This window comes from Orcinus orca, chromosome 16, assembly GCF_937001465.1.
Source record: "Orcinus orca chromosome 16, mOrcOrc1.1, whole genome shotgun sequence".
NCBI lineage: Eukaryota > Metazoa > Chordata > Mammalia > Artiodactyla > Delphinidae > Orcinus > Orcinus orca.
Window position 1 is genome coordinate 29239385 of NC_064574.1, and position 27912 is coordinate 29267296.

The window sequence follows — 27912 nt, forward strand, 5'->3', positions numbered from 1 at the left end:
GTGAATAAAAAGTGAGCCAGGTCTCAAACCAGTTCAGATGGCTCCAAAGACCAGACCCTTCTTTTTGACACTGTCCTGGCCTAGGCATGTTGTTTGTTCCTACTAGAGATCCATGGAGATGGGCCCATAGTAACTGACAGATAAGGAGACTGAGGCTCAGAGGGCAGTAAAGGGACCCGCCCAAACTAAAGGTATCAAGCAATGTCAAGTGTGCAGTTATCAAGCGTACTCACAGGCCTCCCTATGGGATCTTCATGGTCGCCTGAGTGATAGCCAAGGTCACACAGCAATAAGCCTTGAGCCGGGACTCACACCCAAGTCCTTGTACTTCACAAGTCCACGGCCCGGACAAGCCCCAACTGCTGAGTACTTTTCCAGGGCCTGCTTCCTGAGCCAGACCCAAAACAGAATCTAAACTCCTTATAGAGCCCCCACGCACACCATGCTGCCGCCTACCTCTGAGCCTTTGCCCAGGCTGCTCCCCCTCTCAGGAACACTGTGCCCCTTTCTTTATTCCTGGTAAATTCAGATTTGAATTGAGAGCCCAGTTCTGACTTCCAGAGCAGGCTCAAGTACTCAAACCTACTCTCTGCCACATCATTTCAGCTCTCTGTGCCTCACTTTCCTCTCTTGTATTAGGGTCTCAGTTACAGGCTCGTTGTGCAGGTTACATGTGATACACGTGCAAGGTGCTGAGTTCAGGTGTGGCTCATGGTGCACTAAGTCAATGAAAACTGTTGTTGATAAACACTTGAGAAAACCTACAGGATCACCTAAGGATGAATAAATAACTGGATCGTGTTTCCCTCTAGGAGTGGCAGGTGAGGACGAGCTGCAGGTGATTCAGCCTGGCGGGTCAGTTTCAGTTGCAGCAGGAGAGACGGCCACTCTGCGCTGCGACGTGACCTCCCTGCTCCCCGTGGGGCCCTTCAAGTGGTTCAGGGGCACAGGGCCAGGCCGGGAGTTAATCTACAGTGTCAGCGGAGTTCCCTTCCCTCGAGTAACAACTGTTGCAGATACTACAAGGAGAAACAACATGGACTTTTCCATCCGCATCAGTAACATCACGCCAGCAGACACCGGTATGTACTACTGTGTGAAGTTCAAGAGAGGAAGCCCTGACGTGGAGTTTAAGTCTGGACCAGGCACTCATCTCACTGTGAGTGGTGAGTATGGCCTGGGTCTCTTTTGTCCCCCTGGTCTGTGACAACAAGTCAACAAGAATGCCCTCCACCCTTTGAGAAAAAAGAAAAAAAAAAAAGGATCAAGTGCAGCAGTGGGTGTTTATATCATGATCTGATTTCACTGCCTTCTACAGATCAGGGAGACTGAGGCCTGCAGAGGTCATGCTACTTGCCAAAGGCCCCACAACTGGTAAAGCTGGGAAAAGTCTGGAACCCCAGTCTGCCTGGCTCCACAGCCCTTGCCTTTTCCATCCCGTCTAGCCCTTTGGTTCCAGGGCTGAGGGAACTGAAGGTCTGAGCGACTTGCCCCGTCACAGCCCAGGTATCACCTCCTGCCTCCAGAGAGTGCTCCCCTCAATGTGGCTGAGTCTTCTCTTTATTCAGCACCTATTGAGCACCTACTGTGTGCCAGGCCCTGCTCCAGATGTTGTGGAAGCAGCAGTGACCAAAGCAGACAAGGCTCTTCTCCCGTGGAACTTATGTTCTCTCCCCTTCCAAAGAGAAGTCTATCCAGGGCAGGGTTTCTTTATTTCCTCTTCAGAAACATCACACTGAGAAGAAATTCCTAGAGGCATAGGTTCAGTGTTTACTCTGACGGCCCGGGCTAGAGGAGATGCCCAGAGGTTGGGTGTTTCCTGAGGGTCTGTTGGGAAAACCCTACTGTGATTCAGGGACCGACTCACAGAGTCACTGAAGGCTCCCAGCAGAGCTGGGTCATCTCAGAATGTCCCTCCCCAGGGAAGAGGTTCCCTATGTGGGTGACTTAGGGGCTGCCCCATTGAGGTAGCAAAGGTGCTCATTTAGAGTTTTCTCGGAAGGACCCTGGATCCTCTTCCTAACTCCTGAATCCTGGACTGTGACACAGGGAGGACCTTATACACCATCCAGTGCAACCCACAACGTACACATGGGGAGCCTGAGGCCAAGATGTGACAGGGACCTAGACTGCAGTCACATGGTCAGTGAGGGAATCCTTCCAGAACCCAATCTGATTCCAGGCCAGACTCCTTCCTGCACCCCCATTGGAACTGGTTTCATGGAAGAGCCTGGCACATAGAGGGGACAAGATTAAAGCTCCTTGAATTAACCATTGAATAGGGAGCCTTTTCATAGGTTTCCCCAAGGTTCAGAATGCCCCTCACATTCAGGCCCTGAGGCCCAAGGTGACTGGGAACCTCTCCCTATTTTTAGCCACAAATCCCTCATCCCATATCAGCACCTGGAGCTGCCCAGTGTTTCAACAGCTGCAAAGCACTCAGCATATGGAGACAGCGTCTGTCAGTCTTTTGTTGACAAATATCAAGTTGTTCCCAAACTTAGGATATTAGAACAGCACTGCAGTGGATAATCTTGTCCTGCATCACTGTACTCAAGTGGGAGATGCCCGCTGGAAGTGGCCTTGCTAGATCATGGACTATGTGTGTTTTAATTCGTGTGGATATTGCCAAATTTCCCTCCTAGATGTGGTAGCAATCGAATCTCCCCATTACCCCTGGACGTAGGGAAGGTGCCTTTATCCTGACTTTGCAGCTATTACTAAACTTCCCAGCTGGTGGTTCCCTTGCTCAGCCAATCACAGCTAGTAAGTGGTTCCACTGCCACTCAGATCTGCTGCCTCCCAGGAGGCTGCTCGTCCTCGTCCCCAGGCCGCCTGCCCAGAGGATTCCCTGGATGAGAAGGGAGCGAGGGGAGGGGACCAGGGAACAGCAGCCTGACAGACGCTGAATCTTCCTCATGGCCTTTTCTCCCTATAACCAGTGCTCAGAAGGAAGGGCTGTCTCTTTTCCCTTCTACAGATAAGGACACTGAGGCTCAGAAAGGGATGTGGCTGGTGAGCAGGTAGGGGAGCCAAGACTGAACCCCCAGCGTCCTGACTCACACCCTGCTCTCTGTACCCCCACTGTGCTTGTCGAAGTGTAGAGAAAGCTTCAACCCTCTCCTATAAAATCCTGTATTGTTCTGTTCTTCAGTAATAACTGTGAGAAGTCCCGTGTGAGAGGCAGGACTACCTTTACAACCAGATCAGACAGGTACTACAGTGTCTCACGATGTGCTGAATGTCCCTAAAATGCAGGGCTCAGCACACTTAAAGCACCAGGAGTTTTTCTCTCTGTTGCTGCGATCTTGCTTCTTCACTAGGCCTCATGGGGGAGCAGCTCCGGGAAGTGCAGCGTGGACAGCACAGAGAGGGGCCAGTGCAGTCCCAGCAGCACCATGCACGCCCATTGCTGGCTCTGCAGGCCGAGGATGAGGTGCTCCCTAGAGGGCGCTGGGGGCCCCGCGTGAGCAAGAGTTCATATTCTAGACTCAGGTGTCAGGGGCCCATGTCTTCCCTTGTTGCTACAGGGTCCCCAGGCCTGGGCACTCAGAGGCCACTCCTCCCTGTACTTGCTTGAAGTCAAGAATCTCAGAGGGAAAAGGGGAGGGTGGTGGTCAGTGTGGGGCTTGTGAAGGTGGGGCGCTTGCTCTGCTGATGGCCATGAAAGCTTGGAGGTGACAGGAAACACTTCTGGGACACAGTGGGCGGGTGAGGAGACAGTCCCTTCATTTCTCTCAGCCTCAGTTTTCTCATCTGTAAAATGATGATCATCATGGTCTCCTTTCAGGAGAATTGGAAGGATTTGAGGTGCTCTGTCTAAATCACCAGCAGAGTAGGGGCCCCCCAGTCGAGGTGTTTTTTCAAGGCTGTGACCCAGTTCCCTGTACTGGGCCCCATTTCCTCACGTGTAGAAAGAGGATAATCACACAGCCTTTGCATTACGTCCTGAGGGTACAACGACCTGGTGACAGGACAGCCCCTCAGGGAGCGATGGTGCTGGCCTCCCAGACTGTGTGATCTTGGGCATATCTCCGTTCCCTCTAGTCCTCAGTTTCCCCATCTGTGCAATGGTGGTAATCACGCTGCCTTTCAGGGGTCTGTGATGACTGAAGAGGATCTAGGAAGCCCTGGATGGAGTGGGTTGGGTGTCACTGAGCTCAGTGCACAGCAGTTGAGAGCCTGGGCCGAGCCCCCCTGCCTGGGCCTCCATCCCAGCTCTGCCCCGTCCCGGCTCTGGGACCTCTGACAAGTCCCTCCCCACACTGGGGCTCAGTGTCCTCGTCCATCAGTGACAGCACCGCCCTTACAGAGCTGCTGCAGGGACTGAATGAAGGATACATGTCAAGAACTTAGAGCAGAGCCTGGCACCCGGAATGTGTTCCACCAACGTGAGCTCTGATGTGCTGGAGACAGAGGACCTCGGATGGGTCACTTTCCCTCCAGGACTAAGTACAACTGGAGTTGGGGTGGGGCTGGGTGCCTTTCAACCTCAGCTGCTCATTTGAATCACCTGGGAGACAGTGAAGAGCTCCCGTGACCCTACCCCACCCTAGAAATTCTGATTTAATTGGCCAGATGTGGGCCTGGGCAGGTGAGTGTTTTAACTGCTGCAGAGGATGCTGGTGCCCAGCCAGGACAGAGGAGCCCTGATCTACATGTTCTCTGAGGTCACAGAGGGAAGGCTGTGGTTTTTCCCTGACAAAGGTGGGTCCCCCGTGGTGCCTGAGTTGTAAGAACAGTTCTTCCGGGTGTGGGTGCTTCAGAATAGTCCAGGACAGTGACAGCTTTTAGGAGGCCCAAAGAAGTCAGCCTGAGTGGAGGCTGACTGATGAGACACCTCCCCGGTGAGCTCATCTGGGCTGAGAGGGGCTTCCTGTGCACTCAGACCACCCTGTTCAGACCCGAGCTTCATCTCTGGGGAAACTTTCCCATATTTTAAACACGTGTGTGTGTGTGTGTGTGTATAAACAGGTGCTAGAATCCCTGTAGACCCTCTCTGCTCAGCCCAGAGCCCTCCTGCCAGTACACCGCAGTGACACTGACCAAGTCTAACGTGTTCCCTCCTTTCAAAATGATTCCAGCTTCTGTAAAGGGCTGACCTGCAGGAAAATGCCTATGATCCCTTGTGTGTTTTGAAAGCCGGTTCCCCCAAATTTTTCCCTGAGGGGATTATTTTTAAAAAGGGGGAGAGAATCATAACTTGGTGGTTTCCTGCTCCTCTATTCATGTGGATTTTTCATGGCAGCTGCAGGGAACAAGATTTGAGACTTTTCTTGTTTTTTCCATAATACTTTTGTTTTGCCTTCTTACTTAGAGAATAAATACATAGTTTCAGACCTAGGAATGACCAGATCTTAAGATTAAGATGTTATTGTATTATTAATTAAGCAACTATATGCGAGGCTCTGTGTTTTACATACATCCTCACTCATCTTACCAAGTGGTGCTTTATCCACTTTGTCTAGAATCAGACACTGAGGCTTAAGTAAAGATCAGAGACCCTAAAATCAGTCAGTCCTGTGTGCAGTGAGATGAGCTCTGACCTTTCCTCGCTGGGTGCCCTTGGCCAGCTGCGTCCTCCCTGAGCCTCATCCCATAAATGGGGCCACTCTCGAGCTTCCCTCTCAGGACTGATGTGGGGAATGAGAGAGCTGAGGTTCCTAGAGGAATCAGCCCAGCACCAGGCTCCCCAAAACTCTCTGTAAGTGCTAACTGATCACAGTGTCTGCTCCCTTTACTTACGTCCAGGATGCTGGTGTTTCTATGACTTGATTTATTCAAGTAACAGCTCCTTACTATGTCCTCAAAATGTCTGATGAGTTTTAGGAAGCAAGTTAAATATTTACAAATGCAAATATTTATAATAGTTGCTGTCTGCCAACTTTTATAGGAGGTGTTACGTAATAACGAACAATTTGGAGACACCCTAGAGGACCCTTCTACAGGGAGAAACTGCCCTCACTTTTTTTTATATATATAAATTTATTTATTTATTTATGGCTGTGCTGGGTCTTCGTTTCTGTGCGAGGGCTTTCTCTAGTTGCGGCGAGCGGGGGCCACTCTTCATCGCGGTGTGCGGGCCTCTCACTATCGCGGCCTCTCTTGTTGCGGAGCACAGGCTCCAGACGCGCAAGCTCAGTAGTTGTGGCTCACGGGCGTAGTTGCTCCGCGGCATGTGGGATCCTCCCGGCCCAGGGCTCGAACCCGTGTCCCCTGCATTGGCAGGCGGATTCTTACCCACTGCGCCACTAGGGAAGCCCCTGCCCTCACTTTTGATTTGCTGATTTGTGTCCATTTTCAGGACACAAGAGGTGCTTCTGCTGCTTCATAGGCCTGTGTCTATGTCTCCTCTGATTTAATAACAATGAAGAAATTAACCACCTTTGGTTTCTTAGCACTCAATGATCTTTGTTTCAACCTAAAACTGACCCAGGAGAGGAACCCAGATTCAGAAAAACATCCATTTGCTCCCTTCCTTTCAAATTCAAGGATTGGCACATTAGTCCTACTGGAATATTTGTGGAAAGAATGAAAACTATGCAGTAAATTCATAGATACCTGAAGGGACAGCTCTGGATATAAATACAGTCTGGGTTAAAGAGGGATCTGTGTTTGTTAATTTTGAGAATCATCTTGTGTTTTACTCGTAGCAAAAATGCTCCCACTGCCTGATTTAACCCTCACTGCAGCCCGGGAAGGGTAATGCCTGCTGTCCCCTTTCACAGACGAGGAGCTGAAGGTGCCATGGCCACAGCTCTCGTTGGACGGTCAGCCTGGCTCAGCTTCCATGTGGTCCCGCTATGACCCCGCTTCCCCTGCATTTACTTCTGTGAACACTTCTCCGAACTTACCTAAGTTTTCCAGGGGGAGCCCAGCTAGGAACAGTTAATAGGAGAGTGAGACCAATCAGTACTTTTGTTCCTTTGCCCAAACTGGTGGGAAATCACCTGGCAGATGTAAGAAGGTGGACTTTGACCTCAGGCCTGGAATTCGATGTCAGCCCTGCCCCTGACTCAGAGTCACCTCTGGGAACCTGTGTGTCTGTCTCCTCTGTCAGATGAGGATGATGACACTGCCCTCCCAGAACTATTTGAAGAATTTAAAACATAATATGTGTGGTGGTTCTTAACTGCGTCACATTTTTATCATTAGTGATGATAATTACAATCATGTTCATCATGTATAAATGTTCCTTTTGTAGCCAAACCCTCTCCTCCTGTGGTATCAGGCCCCACAGTGAGGGTCACACCTGAGCAGACAGTGAGCTTCACCTGCAAATCCCACGGGTTCTCCCCCAGAAACATCTCCCTGAAATGGTTCAAAAATGGCAATGAGCTCTCAGCCTCCCAGACCGACGTGGAACCAGAGGGAAACAACGTTTCCTACAGCATCTCCAGCACAACCAAGGTGGTGCTGGCCCCGGGGGATGTTCGCTCCCAGGTCATCTGCGAGGTGACCCACATCACCCTGCAGGGAGACCCTCCTCTTCGTGGGACAGCCAACTTGTCTGAGACCATCCGAGGTAGAAGCCCCTCACGCCAGCCTAAGCCCACACCTGCCCTCAAGGCCCCAGCCCTTTCCTCCTCCCTGCTTTTTGCTCCAGGCCTCAAATTGCCTGGAATCTACTTCCTGACAGTCCTGCCCCATCACCAGGCTCCTAGATGAGCTGGTCACTAACTACCGTTTTAACGGCAGCTGCCAGGTGGACACCCATCATGTGCCAAGCACTGTGCTGAGTAGTTTCCTTTACTTTATCAACAGTTTCTCCAACTACTGAGCACCTACTATAAGCCAGGCCCCTATGTGCTTGGCGATCTCGTATATTTTGCTGCAGTTATTATATTCCAACTGCATGCCAGGGGCTGTGCTTGTAGATGACACACATCATTAACCTACTAGGAGCCCAGTCCTCGAGCACCTACTGTGCGCCCTGCAGTGTGCTTATGATTTCATTTCTATGCAAAGACACCCCCAGTGTTTGAGCGCCTGCTGCATGCCTGGCTCTGTCCTCTGGTGACTCCCTTGCTGTGCTGGAAGCTGTTATCCAGCCCCTCTCCTGTGACCTGTTGGTTCCATAAGGTCAGAGCTTCTGCCTATGCTGTTTCAGTTCCGCCTACCTTGACGATTACCCAACACCCCAGGGTGGGGAACCAGGTGAATGTCACCTGCCAGGTGAACAAGTTCTACCCCCAGCGCCTACAGCTGACCTGGTTGGAGAATGGAAATGTGTCCCGAATGGACATGGCCTCGACCCTCATAGAGAACAAGGACGGGACCTTTAACCGGACGAGCTCGCTCCTGGTGAACTCATCTGCCCACAGGGAGGCTGTGCTGCTCACCTGCCAGGTGGAGCATGACGGACAGCCGGCGGTCACCAAAAACCACACCCTGGAGGCCTCTGCTCCCCAGAAGAACCAGGATGCAGATGAACGTATTGGTGAGGCCTCCACTCCAACTGACCCAGTTCTTTACCTTTTTTATTTAATATGAAAGGTAGTAATAGAACAATCTAGAAGTGAATAGATGTAAAGTAGAACTTTAGAGTGAGTTCCCGCCCCCAAACCCCACACCCCCAAGAGTGAGCACTTGTTAGAGTTTGGTATATTCTTTACAGATCTTTTGACATAAATATCCATGAAAGAAAGAAAGTAGGGAAGGAGAGAGATCGTCCAGTCCATAGCGTCCTACCTCTTGTTTTCTTTCACTAACAGTAATTGTTTTCACCATTCCATGTCCGCCCACCTCCCTCCGGCTTGCTCTTTCTTACCTGGGCCTTGTCTCCCTGGCTGCCATCGCAAGGGTGCCCCACTGGGAGTAGGGATGGGGGCTTCAGGGTGTCTGTGGCTTATCTCAAGTAAAATCAATGCTGCACTAAATGTCCTTGTACACATTCTGTTACATGCACAGCTATTTCTGTGGGACGATTCCCAGGGAACATTTCTAGGCCCATTTAAGGTGATGGTGATGCTGCCACCCTTCTGGGAGAGTGAAAGGTGTCAGCCCCCGTCCAAGCTGTTGTCGATGTGTCTCCCTTCTTTCTTCAAAACGGCAGCACCTAGTTGGCGTTTTGGTACCACTGTGGAATGTTCCATCACCTGTACGCTTGTATGTAGCGACCCTTTGAATGGATTAGAATAGAGTCCATTTCCTTCCTTCGTGCATCCTTGAAGGAAACAGCTCTAAAGAAGCCTTGGGCCTGTCACGGTGCCCTTTGGTGCCACCAGTGGCTGGTTTTCACAGGATGAGCCCTGCCCCTGGAGACAGGTTGTGTGGATCCACTCCGCCTGTCACAGTCTTGCTGGGGAGCTTGGACAAGTCAGTGCCTGTCTCTGGGCTGCTCTGCCTGCTTCTGGCAATGTTGAGGGAGGTGACTCTGGTGATCCCCCAGCTTTGAGTCTCAGCTGCTAGGACCATAGCTGTCGCAGCATTATAGCTTCAGTGCTGGGTATGCAGTAGACACTCAAGAAGTACTTTTAGAAAGGATGAAAGAGTGAATTAGCTGGTTGATGTGCGAGCTGGTTTAGTTAGTGAGGTAATCCTCAGAGCTATCCAATGAGGTAGAGATTACTATTGGCCTCAGTAACATAAGCCAGTGTGTGAGGGGGGCTTAAATGACCTGCTCAAGGTCACACCACAGAGGGCAATGATTTGAACCCACGTGTCTGAGACCTGCTCCTGGCCTCCCACTGTGCCCTCATGTGGGGTCCCCTGCCTGTGCCCGGCGCCACCCCTGCCCTGTCTCCGTGTCCCATGTCCTGGGCTCAGCACTCCTAGGCCCAGGCCCTGGGCACGGACCAGGGCACAGTCTCGGGGCTCTGCATGTCCAGACGCACGTCCAGCACTCCTCGCCACCCCTGCCCCCTGCGCTGTGTGATGCCCCAGCTATGATTAGGAGCTCGCTGTGTGGCCGCCCCACGGCTCACTTAGATGAGGAGGAACATATGTCTGTTCCTCGGGAGGGAGATTCCCGCCCATGCCCTGCAGCTGGGCCTCTCCGAGGCTGACGGCAGCGTTCCCCCCTGTTACCTCAGCACGGTTTTTGCACTGCCGGTGGGTAACCCATGAGGGGAGGTGTGTGCAGACCCATGGACGTGCCCATGTGGCCTGAAATGTCTGAGCCAGATGTTTGTCGTTAATGAAGCCTGCCTCATGGTGAATAGGGGCAGTGGGTTTTCCTCTTTTTTTGTTTTAAATTTTCCTACAAGAAGCCTCTATTTTGTGTGGTCCTAGACAAGGCTGACAACTGGAACAGTATCTTCATCGTGGTGGGCATAGTGTGTGCCCTGCTGGTGGCCCTGATGATCGCCGCCCTCTACCTCCTCCGAATCAGACAGAAGAAAGGTGGGTGCATCTCTCAGTTCCTCCTCATGAGTTTGCCCCTGGGCTGTCCTTCCCAGAGGGGGAGACCTCATGCAGTTTAAGCCATAAAGATGTCCAGTTACTCCCGGTAACAAGAAGTCCAAAGGTAACAGTGCCATGGCTGTGTGGGCCCTTCACCAGGCTGGAATCTGGGTGGGTCAGCACCCCCGCAGCCATCACTGCTCCAGGCCTCACATCCTCATGGGACCACTACCAAGGTGGCAAGCAGGGAGATGCCAGGGTGGCAAGAGGGCCTCAGGGAGGAAACAGTGTTTCCCAGGAGCCCCGGGCAGACTTCTGCTTTCCCCTTACCTGTCCAGGTTACATGCCCAGCACCCTGGCAGGAGGCTAGAAGGGAGTGGGGATAATACCACAACTTACTTCTGAGGCCGTTGGGAGGATTAAATGGCTGACTGTGGGTACAATGTTAGTAAGATGCCCAGCACACAGCAAATGCTCAATAAATGTTAACTCCTGTCGTCAGTATTGTACGTGAGCTGGAAACGTGAGCCACCTCCCTGGAAAGCTCCCTTCACTGTGGCAAGATGTGTGGCCTTAGACTGCAGCAGGAGGGTATAAGTTCAAATCCAAGACATCGTCCCCTTGTTTGCATGCTCATGCATGTGCGTGGGCAAGCGTGTGTGTGTGTGTGTGTGTGTGTGTGTGTGTGTGTGTGTGTGTGTGTGTGTGTGTGTAGTTGTTGCTGTAGCCAGACCTCTGACTCTAGAGTCAGACAAACTAGGGTTCCAGACCCTGTTTTACGCTCTAAACAATTTGGCCTCCATTTCCTCACCTGTAAAATGGGTGTGGCAGTGCCTGCCTTGGAGGCTAGTTATGAAACAAATAAGCTCATGTGAAACAGCAGCTCTGACACATTCTCAGACCTAAAAGGATACATGTTCTCTTCCCCACTCTTGAAGGAGACTATTTTAAGCCAGTGTTTCTGAAACTTTTTTGGCTACAAGTGATAGAAATACATTTCATGTCTCAACCCAATGCACACACACCCCATCTATAAAATTGGAACTCTGATATTTTCCTTTTTGTCATATTTTGTACTATATTCTTCTAAAAATGCTGGTTTTGACCCACCACGTGCCGCAGCTTATGAAGTGCAAAGTGTGGTCCCGAGCTGTGCTTCTGCACCCAGACCTCCAGGCAGAGCTCAACGGGCGTGTTGTGCATCAGCCACGCACCCCTCCTGCACCCCCTTTCCTCTGGTCCCCAAGTTTCCCTCCCCGCTGGGCTGGCTGGAGGGACTCAGCTCTGAGACACTGCCTGAGCCTCCAGCTCCCGTCCAGGAGGGCTGGCGTCAGGGCCCGCATCTCTGGAATCCAGAATGATGCCAGATGATCTACAGGGTTGTTTCCCTAACATTCCTGGCCCCCCCGCACAGGAAGGACTCCTCCTCAGGTGGGGAAGCAGGGCCCGTTGCCCACCAAGAGTGACAAGCCAGCCCTTGGATGGAGCGTTCACGGTGTCCACTAGTGTCCCAGTCCCCTTTGGAGCCTCATCCCTGGCCACCACGTCAGGCTCCGGCACATGTGAGCTCATTACCATGGGCCTGGGCATCGGTGACCCAGTGTTCCGGAGGGGGAGGGGGTTGGAGAGCTGCAGATGCTGGTGAAGGCCACCCAGCCCTGAGTGGTGCGTCTGCTTGTGTGCAGAGCCCAGCTCTCACACATAGGCTCTAGAGACAGTGACAACTGGCCCTCAGTCAGATCTTCTGATGTGCCAGGCACTGTTCACAGACCTAACCCCACTTCACAGATGAGGAAACTGAGGCATGGGAAAGTTATAAAACTTGCTCAGGGTCTCGCAACTGGTGAGTGCTGAGGCCAGGATTCACACCTGGACAGTGGGTCTCCAGGGACTTTGTTTGAGACCACCCTGCACTTCACCTGCATCCTAATGAGACACCCCTTCTCCCTCATTGGTCCCTGGAGGTATCTGCCATCCTCTACCTCATACTCACAGTGAAATATCCTAATTTCAACTCTATCACTTACCAGTTGTGTGACCTTAGGGAGTCACCAGTGTCCTTGGTATAAAATGGAGATGATTGGTCCCATCACTGGACTCCCTGAGATGACTCATGACCCAGCACTTGGCAACCCATCATCTTCCATTCAAATGTTAGATGCTGAGCTGCAGCGTCTAACTGGTGTCACTCACCTAAAAATCCAGTACCTGCCCAGGCACCAAGCGTTAATGTGGCAGTGAGAATTCTTGCATTGTGGCAGCCCCCAGCCTGTTACAATGTGGTGCAGAGCACATTTGCCTGTGCATGTTGCTTTTTAATTACAGTTTTACAGCAAAATGAGAGTCAACTGGTGGCTGATCCCCAGTGGCTTCTCTGTGGGATGCCCCATATCACAGGCTTAAAATCTCTGAGCCAGATGGACCCTTTCTTTCCTCCCAAGATCCTTTTTTGGAAAGTGGTGAGATGAAAATGGATGTCCAGCCCAACCCTGTGAGTTAAAGCACTGAAATCCAAGCTCAGAGAGGGAAGATGACCCACAGAGGGTCACACAGCAAGCGAGTCGGTGGCAGAAGTGGGATTCCCATTTACTCCCCTACCTAGCAGACCTGCTAAAACCTGTTCTCCAGCAGTGAAGGGCCCTGATGGGGACCCAGGCTTGCTGTAGGGTCTCTGGTAAGGTGTGTGATGGATGGAAGTGAGGCTCAGACAGAGGTAGGGCAATTGACCCCTCCCAGGCTGAAGGCTGCTTTGGGATCTGACCTTTGGCAATTCCCAGAGATGGGAAAGCAGGAAGGCCCAGCTCACTGGTCTTCCTCCATGGAAGATAATGGGCCGCCCACCCCAGTGGGGTGGACACGGGGTTTCCTGTGGTTTAGAGGTGATTTCAATAATTCCTCCTAACATCCTTGGAGGTAAACCTCTGCCTCCGCCCCTACACACACACACACACACACACACACACACACACAAAGTTACGTGAGCAAAGTGTGTTTCTAGGTTAAATAACTGGCTTTTCTTTCTTCTCTCTTTCAGCCAAGGGCTCCACTTCCTCTACAAGGTAAGTGCATCACTGGGCTTGGGTGCTTTTGTAGTTATTTTGTTGTTTGCCTCCAACACTGCAAAGCATACCGCACACCCACTGCGCCAGTCAACTATTTTTTTCCTTTATGAGCTCTTCTCACCAGGTCCATCTGTAATTACTACCTCAAATGAGGGGATTTGAGGGGATTTCTGCACACAGAGGCACTGATTTCTTGCTTGCTGTCCACAGACAGTGAGACCCTGATCAAATCCCATCTGGACTGTGGCAGAAAACGCCTGCACATTCTGCCCCCGAATCCAAATTGTATACTTTGCTCTTTCCTTCGTTCACTAAATATTCATTGAGTGCTTTGGCACAGACGGCCCTGGCAATGCCGGCATGAGTGGGATAGAAGCATCTGTGTCCTCCTGAAGCCCGTGACCTGGTCAGAAGCTAAGCCGATGACATGACATCACAGATGGTGCATTAGTTTGTTGGTTCACATTATCGGTGATTTTTGCTGTCTCTACTGTGCACCAGCTCTGTTCTGAGCACTCAGGATACAGCAGTGAACAAGAGTCAGTCTGGGCCTTCATGAGGCTCAGATGCCAGTGAGAAAAGCAGGCAGTAAGCCTGGAGGCAAAACAGTATAATGCCCCGTCAGGTGGTGACGAATCAAACACAGCAAGGGGATGGAGACTGCGGGGCAGGGAGGGCAGGGGCAGGGCCTCCTCTGAAGGGGACATATGAGCAGGGACCTGGAGCTGGGGACCTGTGAGGGGACACCTGCTGGGCAAGAGAGCAGGTGAGGCAAAGGCCCAAGGTGGGCAGTACCGGGAGGATAGGGGAGGCCAGCCGTTGGAGCAGAAGGAGTGAAGGGACAGGAAGGGATGAGGTCAGGAGGTGCAGGCCCACGTACCTTAGCTGTGGCCCATGCAGCAGATGGGTGACTAATCCAGACTTTGCAGCTTTAGGGAAGGCCCCCGACATTCACCCCAGCAGAGTAGAGGCAGCACCCCATCATCTACCACGTGAATGTACCTGCATGGAAACATGAACGTCCACACCAAGGACGATAAATACAAACTATAAATAGCTTCATGTTGGTTCGGGACAGGTTTTGCCAGCAAATGGGTTTTGAAAATCTTTTGATATTTTTAGAGCTTTGTGGATTTCAGAATTGCAAAGCAGAACTGAGGATCTGGAGGGGAAGCCAGGGGTCTAGGGCCTGTAGCTGTTAGGACTCAGGGTTTTACTCCTGGTTGGATGAGGAGGCTTAGGAGGGAGATGATCTGACTTTGTTTTCAAAGCCATCACCCTGACCACTGTGTGTGGACCAAGGTAAAGGAGGTGAGGGTGGAGGCAGAGAGGCCAGAGAAGAGGCTGCTGCAGTTGTCCAAGCAGATGGTGGTGGCCTAGACCAGGGTGATGGGATGGGCTTAGAAATGGTCAGATTCTGGATATATTTCACAGGTAGAGCCAAGAGAACTTGCCGATGGATTGTAGGGTCAAGGACGATACCAAGGTTGGGGGCATGGGGTGCTGTGTCCTGTGTTGGGGACCACAGATGCAGTGGGGAAATACTAGGCCCTGCGGTTGCACACAGCAAGAGCATCTGACCTGTCTGGAGGGCCCTAGGAAGCACTATGTGTCCCTCCTGACCCACAGCGGGAGTCTGTGGTGCCCTTGGGAGAGAGCCTTGCTTTCTGCTCTGACCTCCGCAGGTGGCTTCCTGCTCTGAGCCCTGGCCAGCCTCCCAGCTTCCCCATCCCTGAACAAGCAGAGCCACCACTCCAGCAAAACCAGGCTCCTCGCTGCCCCCAGGGAAACGTGCTTCCTGTTGCCGGGCCTTCAACTGTCACACTTCCCACTGAAGTACACTCTTTCTCAAGGGCAAGGCTCAGCTTCCGTCCTTTGCCTAAAACCCCTCAGGGGCTCCCTGTGGCCCTCGAGGTAGTCCAGATGCCCTCCTGAGGCCCTCAAGCACCTCGTGGTCCAGCCCTGCTGCGCTGGACAGTTCTACTCCCAGCCACTCCTGGGGCTCACATTCCGTGCCTCAGCCAACGCTGCCCCCCTTCACCTCCTCCCTCACGCTGCATCCTCGCTCTCCTCGCCCTGTGCGCTGGGCCTCTCCCTGAGATGTGCTCCCCACCCCTGCTCCTGAGCCACCCAGGGTCTGCACAGCTCCAGGGGGCGGCAGTCACGGCCGGCTCTGAACAGCGCCCCCGGGAGTTGTGCCACATGGAAGCTAGTGTAGGCGCCCCTCCTTTTACCTGGTTACCTCTTGCTCTTCCTTCTGGGCTCAGCAAGGGTGTTACCTCCTCCAGGGACAGAGGCCCCTCCTGGGAGCTCTCCTGATGCCCCTGGATGGACACCCCGGTGTGTCCAAGTTGTCTCTGCACTTGTCCCCATAGTATAACCCACCCCTCTCGAAGGCAGGGGTTACTTCCCTCACGTTCACCGCTAATTGCTGCTGAACTTGGCACCATGCCTGGAATGGAATGGGTGCTCAGTAAAGGTTTGTTGAATAAATGAATGAACAAATGCCGTCCCAAACCACCACAGCAATCCCCGATCTCTAACTTCCTGAATCCCTAAAACTCTCCCTGTCTGTGGCTTCACAGCCCCAAATGTGGAAGGATCTCTCTTTTTTGTTTTGTTTTTATTGTTGTCACTATTTTTTTACATGTCATCTCCTCAATTAGACAGTACATTTCTGGAAGAAAAGGGGTGTGTCGATAATAATAATGACAACAGCATCAGCGGCTAACGTTTATCGGGCATTCACTGTGTTCCAGGCACAGATCTATGATTGTACCTATATTAGCCCATTGGTGATTTAATTATTGCAAAAATCCTATGATTTACTCTTGTCCCAGTTTAATTCAGCAGAGGTTCTGGAACTTGAGTGTGTAGCAGAATTCCCTGGAGGGCTTGTTAAAATGCAGATTACTGGCGCCACCCCCTGAGTTTCTGATGCGGAATTTGTATTCCTAACAAGTTCTCAGGTGGCACTGATGCTGCTGCTTCCGAGCTGGACTTTGAGAACCCCTGCTCTAGAAGCTTATTATTGTCCCCATGTTGTGCTTGAGGAAACTGAGGCTCAGAGAAGTCGTGAGACCTTCCCAAGGTCCCACAGTTAGTAAGTGCTGAACCACGAGTCAACCCAGATTTCTCTGACGCTGAAGCTGAGGCTGTTCATCACTGATCCAGTGCCTCTTGCTGACTGTTTCTTCTTCCCCAGAGAAGCCAACCGTTTTCTGCCTGTTTTTTATTTTTCCAGCATGAGCCTACCGAGGGAGCCGTGAGATCACTTGCTCCCTTTCATCTCTCTAAGCCAAAGCGTTAGCTAGTGAGCGGTAATGGTGCTTTCCCGTGCAGCCGCCAGCTTCAGCTAGGCTGACTGGGATCAGACGCTTTCCAGAGGACATTGGCATGGGTAACAACCCAGCACCCCGGGAGGGGGCGGAGCAGGGGAGGGGGCAATGCCACCACTTTGAGCTCAAAGGGCCCATCAGATTGCAGGGCCAGTGGGGGGACTGGCTATTTCTAACTCCCTAGGTTAGGACCGTACAAGAGAACGTTGTAATCTTCCTCAGCTCAGATGAGAGAAAAATGTGGCTCTGCTCCCTTAATTGGGCACTGGGGTTCATTCGGTCGGCCATTTGTTCACTTGTCAGACATTCACTGAATTTATTCTTGGAATATTTAAGGCTTCCCTGACTCTTTTCATTTATTCATCTGGATTGAGCGCCAGGCCTTAAGCCGGGGGATTGCAAAGAGTAGCAAAAAGGACACTAGCCCTGGTCTCGTGGCACTTTTGATCCCATGGGAGAGATGTTCATTCATTCAGCAAACATCTATGGCATGCTAATGGCGCACCGGCCCATTACTAGGTGTCAGGGCTCTGGTGGTGAATGACACGGGCCTAGTCCCTGCCCACATGGAGCTAGTGGTCCACAGGGAGGCAAGTTACCAAACAAGCTAGGAGGTTAATACACGATGTGCTGCAGGCACTGACTAAATAACACAAAGTCAGACGCAGAGCAGAGGTTGGGGGGGCAGGGGGTGGGTGTGCGTTGGGCGGTCAGGGAAGACCATCTAAGGAGGGGACATTTAGGAGACAGCTGAGGGGCGAGAAGGCTCTAGCCATGGGAATATCGGGAACAAGAGTAAACCAGGCAGAGGGAATGGCCAGTGCCAAGACCCCGAGGCAGGAGCAGTTGGACGTGTTCACAGACCATGGAGGAGGCAAGGGGGCCAGAGCTGAGTGATCGAGGGCGGAGACAGGACTAGAGCATTGGGTGAGGGCACGTCACGCAGGCCAGGCAGTCAGGACTCGGAGATGGATTTCACTGCGTGGTGGGAAGGAGTTGAGGGTTTTAAGCAGAAAGATGATATGACATCGCAGATGCATTTTACATGTGGGGAGTGGAGTGCAGGCAGGGCAGGAATAGAGCAGAGACACCAGAGGCTCCTCAGAAATTTAAAACCTGGATGGTGGTGATGACGGACTGGAGGGGTTCGATATGTACTTTGGAGGCAGAGTCGACAAACCTTGCAGTGGATTAGACACAGGTTTTAAAGGAGGAGGGAGGAGAATCAGGGGTGATTCCCACTTCCTTAGCCGAGCACAGGGATGAGTAACAGCAATGCCGTTCACTGAGACAGGAGGGACCGGAGGAGAGACAGACATGAAAAATGGATAACTGCTTCTGTTCTGTAATAATTGCTCTGAGAGAGGAGCCCAGTGTTCTGAGAACGGAGTTTGGGATTCAGTGAAGGTTTCCCTGAGAAAGAACTATTTGAAACAGCTCTGAGGGAAGAGAAGGAGTGAATCAGATGAAGAGGCAAGGAGGAATGAGTGTGCAAAGGCCCTGGGGCAGCCTGATTGTCATTCATTCCAAGTCAGTTTTGAGCACCCATACCTATGTGGTGAAGAAGCATGGCAGACAGCCAGACACACAAACCAGATGGGAAAATATGCAAGAAGTTTGAAATTGTCATGGAGGGGCAGCCCAGCCAGCCCAGCACTGTCAGAGCCTTCCCAAGGAAGTGACAACATAGTTGAGTCTTGAAGGATGAGCAAAGGTTAACCAAGAGGAAAAGTGGTTGAGGGGGTTCTTCAAGGCTGTTGTTGACATGTAAAGTGGGCCACATCAAGTAGCCCTTGAGAAATATTGGGTGAGTGAATAAGTGGGTGAATGAGGCCGAGGGAGTGAATGACCCCTAGGGAGGTCAGCCAGGGACAGACTGCACAGGGCTTACGAGCAGGGCGAGGCATTGGACTTGAACCAAAGGCAGTGGGAAGCCAGACCCGTTGGAAGCAGGAGGGGTATGGATGGAGACTGAGTGAGTGATGGTCCCCTCCAGACGGTGTCCCTGCTCCTGGAGGGCCGTTGCTTGGCCACGTGGGGCCCGTCCTGCCCCAGAACTGCTTTCTGAGCCAAGTGCTCATGCCAAATCCATTAATAACCCCACTGCCAAGCCCCATTGCTCGTTTCTGACATGATCCAGGCTAACATCCCCAGAGTGGCCAGCTTGAGAATTTACACAACTCCTGCAGAGCCAGTGGCTCTGGTTTGCTCACCACCTTGACTGTGACCCTGCAGTGAGCCAAGCCATGGCCTCCAATTACAGAATCAAGTGCTTGAAGAGCTTCTTTGATTAACCAGAACACTTGGTCCTTCTCTTTTCCTTTCTTAATGGTGACTTAGATGTGTATAATATAGAACATTGGGAAAACATGGGTAACTAAAAAGAAGAAAAAATACCACCCAAGGACCCCTGCTGTTAACATTTTACTATGTTTCCTTCCAGTGTTATCCACACATTTTTCATAATTGAAATCATTCCACAGAGAATTTTGCTTTTTACTTATCATTTTAATGTGATTTGTAATTTAAAAAAAAAAACTTCCTCATAAACCTTTTAAGTCTTTATCTACAAATCTATCCTAATTTCCTTAACCAGTCCCAGTTGGTGGAGCTGTGAGGTGTAAACCTTCCTCCCCCATCGCGTTCTGTGGTAAATGCCTCTGTGCATAAAGTTTTTTCTATATTTTGAATCCCCCCCCCTCACCCGGCCAAGTGTGCTATTATGAGTCAAAAGATGAGGACAACTTCCAAGCTCTTGACTTTGCCAAGCGGCTTCCAGAAAACGTTGTGTCGGTCAGCCCCTCCCACCAGCAGTGTGTGAACCTGCCAGTTTCACTGCACCTTCCCCAGCACCGAGTATTATAATTTTTAAAGATCCTTGATGATAAAGTAGGTTAAACAAAAAAAAGGTAGTACATGCTGAAAAGCCCTTTGGTCCAAACATGTGATAAGCAGTTGTGTTTCTGTTGGGAATCGCTCATCCACGTCCCCCACCCATATAGGAAGTGGAACCTAAATGTTATTCTTACCCATTTGCATGAGCACTGGAGATAGTGAGGGTATTTTTATCTGTGCGTCTCTTTCCTTTTTAGGTTGCATGAGCCCGAGAAGAACACTAGAGAAACAACCCAGGTACGGTGCTTGGTGAGATGCCCTTCCTGGGAAACAGGAACAGGCTGGGACAGACTCTCCCAGCTGGAGCAGAGGGAGGGGGGGACTCAGGAAAGCAAGGATCCTCCACCCCTGGCACCCGCCCACCCTGGCGAAGGAGTCTTAATTTAGAACAGGATCTGCAACTCCTGTTGATGCAAGGAAATCATACCACCGAGAGTCTGTCCCCGCCTGTCTGACTCAGTGCCAAACACTGCACAGCTTGGAAGGGCACCGTCCACCATGTGTTCTGTCTAAACGGTGCCCTGGAGTCGGGCTTAGTGTTCATCACGCCATCCAGCCTCCGTGCACGTGCCCAGCCAGTCCTTCCACCAGGAGCACCCTTGCAGCCCTGTGCTGCTCACATGGGGTAATGCACAGCACTGCGCTGCCTGTGCTGGTTGGGAAGCCCCCATGTCATTAATGACCTCATGCAAGGACACACTCCCTTGAGCTGGCATTTTCGCCGCAGCATCACTGAGGGGATTTCAAGGCACCATGACTGGCCTGTCTCCAAGAACTCTGGCCCTGTCTGCACCAGCTGACGCTGTCAGACCTTGGAGGCAGAGGGCTCCTCTGAGCCTTGTAAGGAGACAGGCCCTACCCTGAACCTGGAATGAGAACATGGCAGCTGTCCTTGACATTTTCCTGGCAGTTGTCATCGTCGTATCTGTAGTCTGTTGAAGAGAGTCAGGGCTGGTGAGAGGCACGGTGCTTCTAGGCCAAAACTCTCCTGACCCAGCACAGCCCCACCCCACCCTTCCTGCCTCCAGCGGGTCCTGGGCATGAGCTCAGGTGGTGATTAGAAATCCAAGACCATTTCCAGTCATGGGACAGGAAGGCCTTCTCCCCCGTCATTTTACTCTCTGGGGCTTTCAAAGTCAAAGTTCTTTCTGGAACTTTGCAGGGAAAGAATGATGGTGAAAAGAGCACTGAAGCCTATACAGAATTCAGTCAGTTGGGACTTCCTGAGCACCTACTATGTGCCAGGCCCTGGGCAGTGAGCAAGGCTCTGTGGAGCTTGCAGCCCCGTGACTAGGACTCCCAGTGCTGTGGGCCGTCGGAGCACAGCTTCAGAGGCCAGCAGACCTTGGCTCTTTTCTGGCTGTGTGACTTTGACCGAATTTAACTTCTCTGGCTCTCAGATGCTTCACCGTAAAATAGAGTAAATAATTCCTACCAAGCAGGTTGTGTTAGGGCCTAAATCGGGTGATCCACGTGTGAGCAGGGCGCCTGTCAGCTGTTGGGGACTGAGGTTGTTTTTGTGCATCAGGTAGGATCATGGGCATTGGTAGCTCCCCTCCACGGCTACAGCGCAGGTGCCAGGCACAGAAGGAGCAAAGTATGTCATTCATGATGGGTAATTTCAAGGCGGCAGTTGTGGGTAATAAGATGAGCATGTGGGAGAGGTTCAGGTTTGCCAGGTGGCAGATGACAGCTGACACGTGCTGAACATATGTGCACTTGGCATGAGCCAGGCTCCGTCCTAAGAGCTTTACCTGGACCATCTCATCGGATCCTCCCAGTGACCCTGGCAATAGATACTATTATTAGACCCACTTTACAGATAGGGAAACCAAGGCCCAGAGAGGCTAAGTGAACTGCCCAGTCCCTCAGCCAGAGAGAGCAGAACCAGGATTCATACTCCGACTTCTGCCTACAGAACATTTACCTCCTGTTCACTGCTGGCCTCATTCTCACACACCCCTGTCTTCTGTCCCCCAGTCCCCAGCTTCACCAGAAGCGGGGCTGAAACTGTTGCCATCCATTTATCCATCCACCACTCGTTCATTCGTTCATTTAACATCCATGGGGCTTCTTCTGTGCCAGCCTTGGTTTCTGCATCATAACAGATGCCTAGTGAATTTTTGTTGAATAAATGAGTGAATAAGTGAATGTCTGCTTCCACTGGGGGGTCAGCATCTTCTCAGACCTCCAAACAGGCACAGACAGCCCTAGGTGGCGGGTGCTGTGATGCAGAAGCACAGACTGAGGAAGCACAGAGACAGAGCTCTGGACCCAGCTGAGAGGAGGGTCTTAGGATGAAATTGACAGGGTGGATTGGGTTTCATTACAAGAAGAAGGAGGGCTGGACACTGTAGGCAGAGGAAAGAGCATCAGGAAAGGCAGGCGAGAACTGCAGGAGGGGGTGACGTTGAAGCAGGGACATGAGGCCACTACACTGACGGTTAGGAAGACCCTTCAGGCCATGTGAGGAAGAGGCTGATTGGAAGGGCAAGGCTGGAGACAGATGACCTTGGCCGGAGAAGAGGGGGCATGAACTAGGGCTGAGCCGGTGGAGGCCAAGAAGAGACAGAAGCAACCAGACTTGGTACCGAGGGTGAGTGAGTGGCTGGGGGCTCCAGAATGACCTTCTCTCCATCTCACTTAGATCCAGGACAACAACGACATCACATATGCAGACCTGAACCTGCCCAAGGGGAAGAAGTCCACCCCCAAGGCCGACGAACCCAACAACCACACGGAGTATGCCAGCATTCAGGCCTGCCCACCACCTGTGTCCGAGGACACCCTCACCTATGCCGACCTGGACATGGTCCACCTCAACCGGAACCCTAAGCAGCCAGCCCCCAAGCCTGAGCCATCCTACTCAGAGTATGCCAGTGTCCAGGTCCAGAGGAAGTGAGCAGGGCCGTGGTCATCTCTAGGATCTGTCCCCATGAGCCTTCCTGTCCCGTTGCGGGCAACCTTGATGAGGACAGCCAGCCCAGTTCCTGGAGGGCCAGGGTGGGACAGGACCCAACAGTGAGGGTAGCTCTTGTCTCCCCAGCCCAGCTGGCTCTCCAGCATTTCCACGGGAGCCATGGCCCCTCTATGTGGCCACACATGGAGGCTAGTGTTGCCAGACTAGGCAGGGAACCGACCTGGGAGCTGGCCAGAGCCATCAGGGGTGCAAGAACTCTCACGCCTCTGTCCATCAACTGTGGGTCTTTGTCATGGTCTTGGAGACCACTGACTGCCTCCTTGACACTCTGCAGCCCGATCTTCCAGAGTGAGGAGGGAGAAAACCCACCTCCTCGTCCCAGCACCACCCACCTGGGGCTTTGGGGAAAGTTTTCCCTTTAGATCGAACTGCCCATCCATGGCGAAGAAGCTGGACGCGCATCCCGAGACTTGGTGCCGTGGCTGCCAGCAGTCCCGGTCTCCCCTCCCTGCACTGACCAGCCACAAGCCCCGGGGAGGAGAGGACCGTCTGAGGAACTCCTCTGCCACCAAGGACTGAGACAAAACGCCCCTCCTCACGGCCCTCGAGACCTGGAGGACCTCCGACGGTGATACTCCACGTGGCCCCACCTCTCCCTTCCATACCTGAGCTCGCTTCCTTCAGCAAGCACTAACTCACAACCTCTCGCTGTGGACGCCTGTAAATTATTGAGAAATGTGAAATGTGCAATCTTGAAACTGAGGTGTTAGAAAATTTGATCTGTGGTGTTTTGTTCTGTATTTTTCTTAAAACAACAGCAGTGTTATCCTGGCTCTTTGTCATGTGTTGAAGTGTGTGGTTGGGTCTTGTGCAGTCTAAGGTTGAACGGTCGGTTGTCCTGGAGGGATGCTCTTACAGTGGAAACTGAGTTCCTCCCAGTCCCAGAGGCTTGAGGGTGGGGAAGAAGGTTCCAGGTTGGCTGCTTCATGGAGACACTTAGCCCTCTCTCCACGAGGCTGGTACTTCTGCCTTCCGAGCCCCCAGTGTGCTAAGTCTGAACCTGCCCATGCTTCTCCAGGCTGCCTCCTTCTCCGTCTGGCCAAGACCCAATGCCTCAGTCTGCTCACCTGTAAAGAGGGGAGAGGAAAGATGCCATCCCTCCCCTCCATCGCTCACAAGCACTTTAGGGCCATGCAGGGTAGGAAGCTGTGCCTGGATGTTTTCCCCATTCCAGCTCTCTGAGCTCATCTCTGAAGGTGGAATCTTCCATTTCCGCTCCCAAACCCTGTCGAAATCAAACTGGAACAAATCAAAGACAGCCAGGAGGACTGGGTAGCTGTGACGCCAGGAATGACCTACCTTCTGTCCCTCTGTCAAGAGGTTGGGCAGAGGCCGTGACCCTGTTATCCTCGGACCCCGCACCCCTCCATTTCAGTGTGGGGGCCTGGCTGGGCCCAGGGCAAGAAGATATTGCAAGCCCTGTTTATTCGGTCTTCACGTGTAACTGATCAGCTCTCAGAGCTGAGATGCCAATCTTCACTGCCCCCTGGGTCCAGCCATTTGATGCCCGAGGGATTCCTGGCTCAGGCTGTCAGAGGCAGAAGCTGAGCCATCCTGCCCATCAGCAGGTCCTCCAGGTGGAACTCGGGGAGCCGAGTGCAGACCCAGCTCTCTGGGGGACAGTGATCTGTTTTACATGATGGCATGCAGGAACTGGCTGAGCCAACAGGCCATGTGGGCAGCTCTGGCCCCACAAGCCAGAGCTTCTCTGTGGCATCTAGGAGCACAGTGGCCCAGCCACCTGGCTCGAGCTATTTCCAGATTCCAAAAGCTTGGCTTGTAAACCTTGATCTCCCTCTCTTCTGCCCAGAGACAGCACACGCATGTGAGCACACACACGCACACACACAGAATTTTAAAAAAATGTTTTCTTGGTGCCATTTTCATTTTATTTTATTTTGAATTTTGGAAGGGGAGTAAGGAAGGAGGCCAAGAAAGTCACGTAGTTTAGCTTCAGCCCGGCAGCCTGGAGATTCCCATACCTTGTGAACCGAACCCCAGGAAAAGGAAGCAGTCGAAACAACAGTATGGAAGGAGCATGGTTTCTGGAGTTTATTTTCAAACTGCGGGGAAGGAAACAGGCCCTATTTTGTATATAGTTGCAACTTAAACTTTTTGGCTTGCAAAATATTTTTGTAATAAAGATTTCTGGGTAACAACGGCCCCTCTGGGTGTTGAGTGTCCTTGTCTCTGTGAGTTTGTCCCTGCGCCCACGAGCCTGGGAGAAGATCATGTGGGCCCCAGGGCTTGGAAGTGACTTCAGCGTTTGATCCTCTCTTGTGTTTTATAGACACAAAGACTTTGTTTCCCCTGGCTCAGAGGGAGTCAGGGTAAGGCCACCCAAACACCTGCTTGAGCAGAATTCCAACAGAAAACCAAGTTTGAATCCCGGCTCTGCCACTTTGTAGCTGCGGGAACAAACCACTCACCTCTCTGAGACTCAGGCTGGTCATTGGCACAATGGGGACAATAATACCCCCTCTAGGTTTAGTGTGGGGATTAAAGGGGCTAGGGTGCTCGGCACATGGCAGGCCTTCACTAAGCGTTGGGTCTTCCTGCCCTAAACATTGCACAGTGGGGTCTGGTCACCCCTCACCACCTGTGGGATCTTGGACAAGCAGGTCACCCTCTCGGGGCCCCACTTTCCTCCTCTACCAAATGTGGAAGCTAATGCTTGTCCTAGAATAACACTGCCAGATGATTCATGTCTCGTGCTAGTATATAGTAGGTGCTCAATAAATGTTAGTTTCTTTATGTCCCCTCCATAAGAATATTAATAATATTAATGACAGTTATATAATGATGGCAACATGACATTCATAGTTAGTGCTTACTGTGTGTCGGCGCTTTGCACTGATTAACCCCTTTATACCTCACAACGCCAGGTAAATAATAGTACTGACCTTGTTTATAGACAAGGCACAGAGAGGTGGTGTAACTTTTATGGGGTCACACAACTAATGAGTGATGTTGCTGAGACTCAAACTCTAGCTGCCAGCTTCAGAGCCCAACTTCTAGCCACTGAGTTAATATCAACACATTACATATGGGCACTGACTCTGCAAAATTATTAGCAGTAATAATAGCTAATGCCTGCTGTGGTGAGTAATATACCAAATGCTTTACAGTTATTAACTCATTTAATCCCCCAACCACCACGTGAGGTAGGAACTCCTATTATCCCTGTTTTACAGATGAGTAAACTGAGGCACAGAGAAGCTAAGTCATTTCCCTAATGCCCCATGGCAGAGCCCAAGTAGTCTGCCTCTTCTTTCTTTCTCTTTTTTCTTTTTTCTTTGGCTGCATCAGGTCTTTAGTTGTGGCACGCGGGATCTTCGTTGAGGCATGCAGGATCTTTCGTTGTGGCGTACAGGCTTCTCTCTAGTTGTGGCGCACAGGCTCCAGGGCGCATGGGCTCTGCAGTTTGTGGTACATGGGCTCTCTTGTTGAGGTGCGCGAACTCAAGAGTTGTGGCTCGCGGGCTTAGTTGCCCCGTAGCATGTGGGATCCTAGCTCCCTGACCAGGGATCGAACTCACATCCCCTGCATTGTAAAGCAGATTCTTTACCACTGGACCGCCAGGGAAGTCTCTCCATCATGTTTAATTCTCCTAACTGTCCAGTAGTGGTGGTGGCTGTGCCCATTTTGCAGAGAGAGACAGAAATTTGAGGCTCAGAAGTGCACATGACCTGGCCAATCTCACACAATGAATCTTTAGTCAAGCTGGGACTTGCACTTGGATCCACAAGCCCACCCGGGATCAGCCCTGAGCCCTTGGCCTGGTCCATGTGACCACACAGAAGGCAAGGAGCTTCCTGCTGGGCTCAGAGAGGTCACCTGCCTCACCCTCCAGGACCTTGGCTGTGACAGAGAACTCAGCTCTCCTCCCTTGGCCCCAGCTTGTGAAATACATGTGCTGCTTGCAGGATGAGGTGTTCCAGGCATGAATACAGGCTGAGCAGGTGGGGAAATGCCTTCGTTCTCTGGGAAGGCGAGAGCGGGGGTGCCAACTGCACATCCAGGCGAGGAGACCGGGGGATGTAATTCACGCAGCACCTGGGCCTCACTTCTCCACAGCCCGTATCTCTAGGGCTGAGGTTGGCAGGCGAAATCTAAGTTCATGGGACCCAAGTGACCCTCTCCCTCCTGCCGGGAAATAAGTTAAGCATTCGGCATTTATCAGGCACTTCCTGGGTGTTCCTTGTGCAAAGGAGAGCGATAGGACCGCCGCAACCTGCCCCCATCCCTGAGGACCCGTGCTCTCCCTTCTGCAGCCCCTGCCCACTTTACATTATAATCACGAAAATCTCTGCCCCTTCTCAAGGTTCTAATGCCCAGCTGTAAAAGCGACTGCGTCTTCTAGCATATTCACACCAGCCAAGATTGGATCCACGTTAGTTTATTTTATTTAGTTTTAACATAAGCCCTTACACGTATCAGAAAGTCTCCTAAACTCTGTACAAATATTAACTTATTTAATATCAGTTCACTCCAGCCTCTTAACACACCTGTAAGGTAGGTCCTAAGATTATCCCCGGTTTAACAGAGAAACTGAAGCGCAGAGAGGTTATGAATTTTGTTCAAGAGCCACTGTCCCTCTGGACAGTGGTGCCACTGTGGGTATGGGTGGGCACTGGACGGGCATGATGGGGACAGGGGGTTGCTGGAGAGACAGCAGTGGCCACATACAGGGTTGGGGTGCACTGGACTCTATTGGGAGCCAGGAAACATCATGCGGTCTCAGGGTGGTCTCGCTCCCTTATCCGGTCACCAGCCAGCCAATGTACCCTTGGGCCTCCCCGGGGTTCAGCCTGCCACCACTGTGGTCCCCTCTGTCCCCCCCTTAACCATGGCACTGTGTTTGACTGGAATCTGGGTCTGTTTTCTGAATACAGGATTATGAAATTTAAAATGCTTTCCAAAGAGACATGGGCCCCAGATGTTCAAAACCAGGCAACAGCTTGGTGACAAAGGTCAGAGGGGGGGCTATCCTTGGAGGACGTAGTGAAGGGGAGAAGGCCTAGGGGCCCTCTGGGGGCCCTCTAGGGGTGATGGGATGCTGTTTCCCCACCCGAGTGGTGGTTATGTGGGGACTTGCAGATATAAAAATCCATCAAGTACATACTCAATATCTGCATTTCTCTGCATACAAGATATACCTCAGCGTTTTAAGAAGACTGGTGCCCTGGTTCCCTGGGGATTCAACCCCACCCCCAACTTTGATGCCTGCCCCAACCTGACACTTTCTTAAGATGGAGCCCATGCCTTATCTTTTGTCCAGGAGCTCAGCCCA

At 51.9% G+C, this 27912-nt stretch overlaps 1 protein-coding gene across 2 annotated transcripts in view; it reads left to right on the top strand.

Annotated features, from left to right (window-relative positions):
• The window catches only part of SIRPA (signal regulatory protein alpha), a 42742-nt gene extending 17960 nt beyond the window's left edge, over positions 1–24782 (top strand). For both annotated transcript variants that reach the window (XM_004272957.4, XM_049699740.1), the window contains exons 3-9: positions 813–1166; positions 7205–7525; positions 8111–8440; positions 10234–10344; positions 13379–13403; positions 19837–19876; positions 22287–24782. In XM_004272957.4, the coding sequence (XP_004273005.1) occupies positions 813–1166; positions 7205–7525; positions 8111–8440; positions 10234–10344; positions 13379–13403; positions 19837–19876; positions 22287–22541 (1436 nt within the window). In that variant the 3' untranslated portion in view covers positions 22542–24782. The remainder of the gene's footprint in view (positions 1–812; positions 1167–7204; positions 7526–8110; positions 8441–10233; positions 10345–13378; positions 13404–19836; positions 19877–22286) is intronic.
• Positions 24783–27912: the final 3130 nt, after the last annotated feature.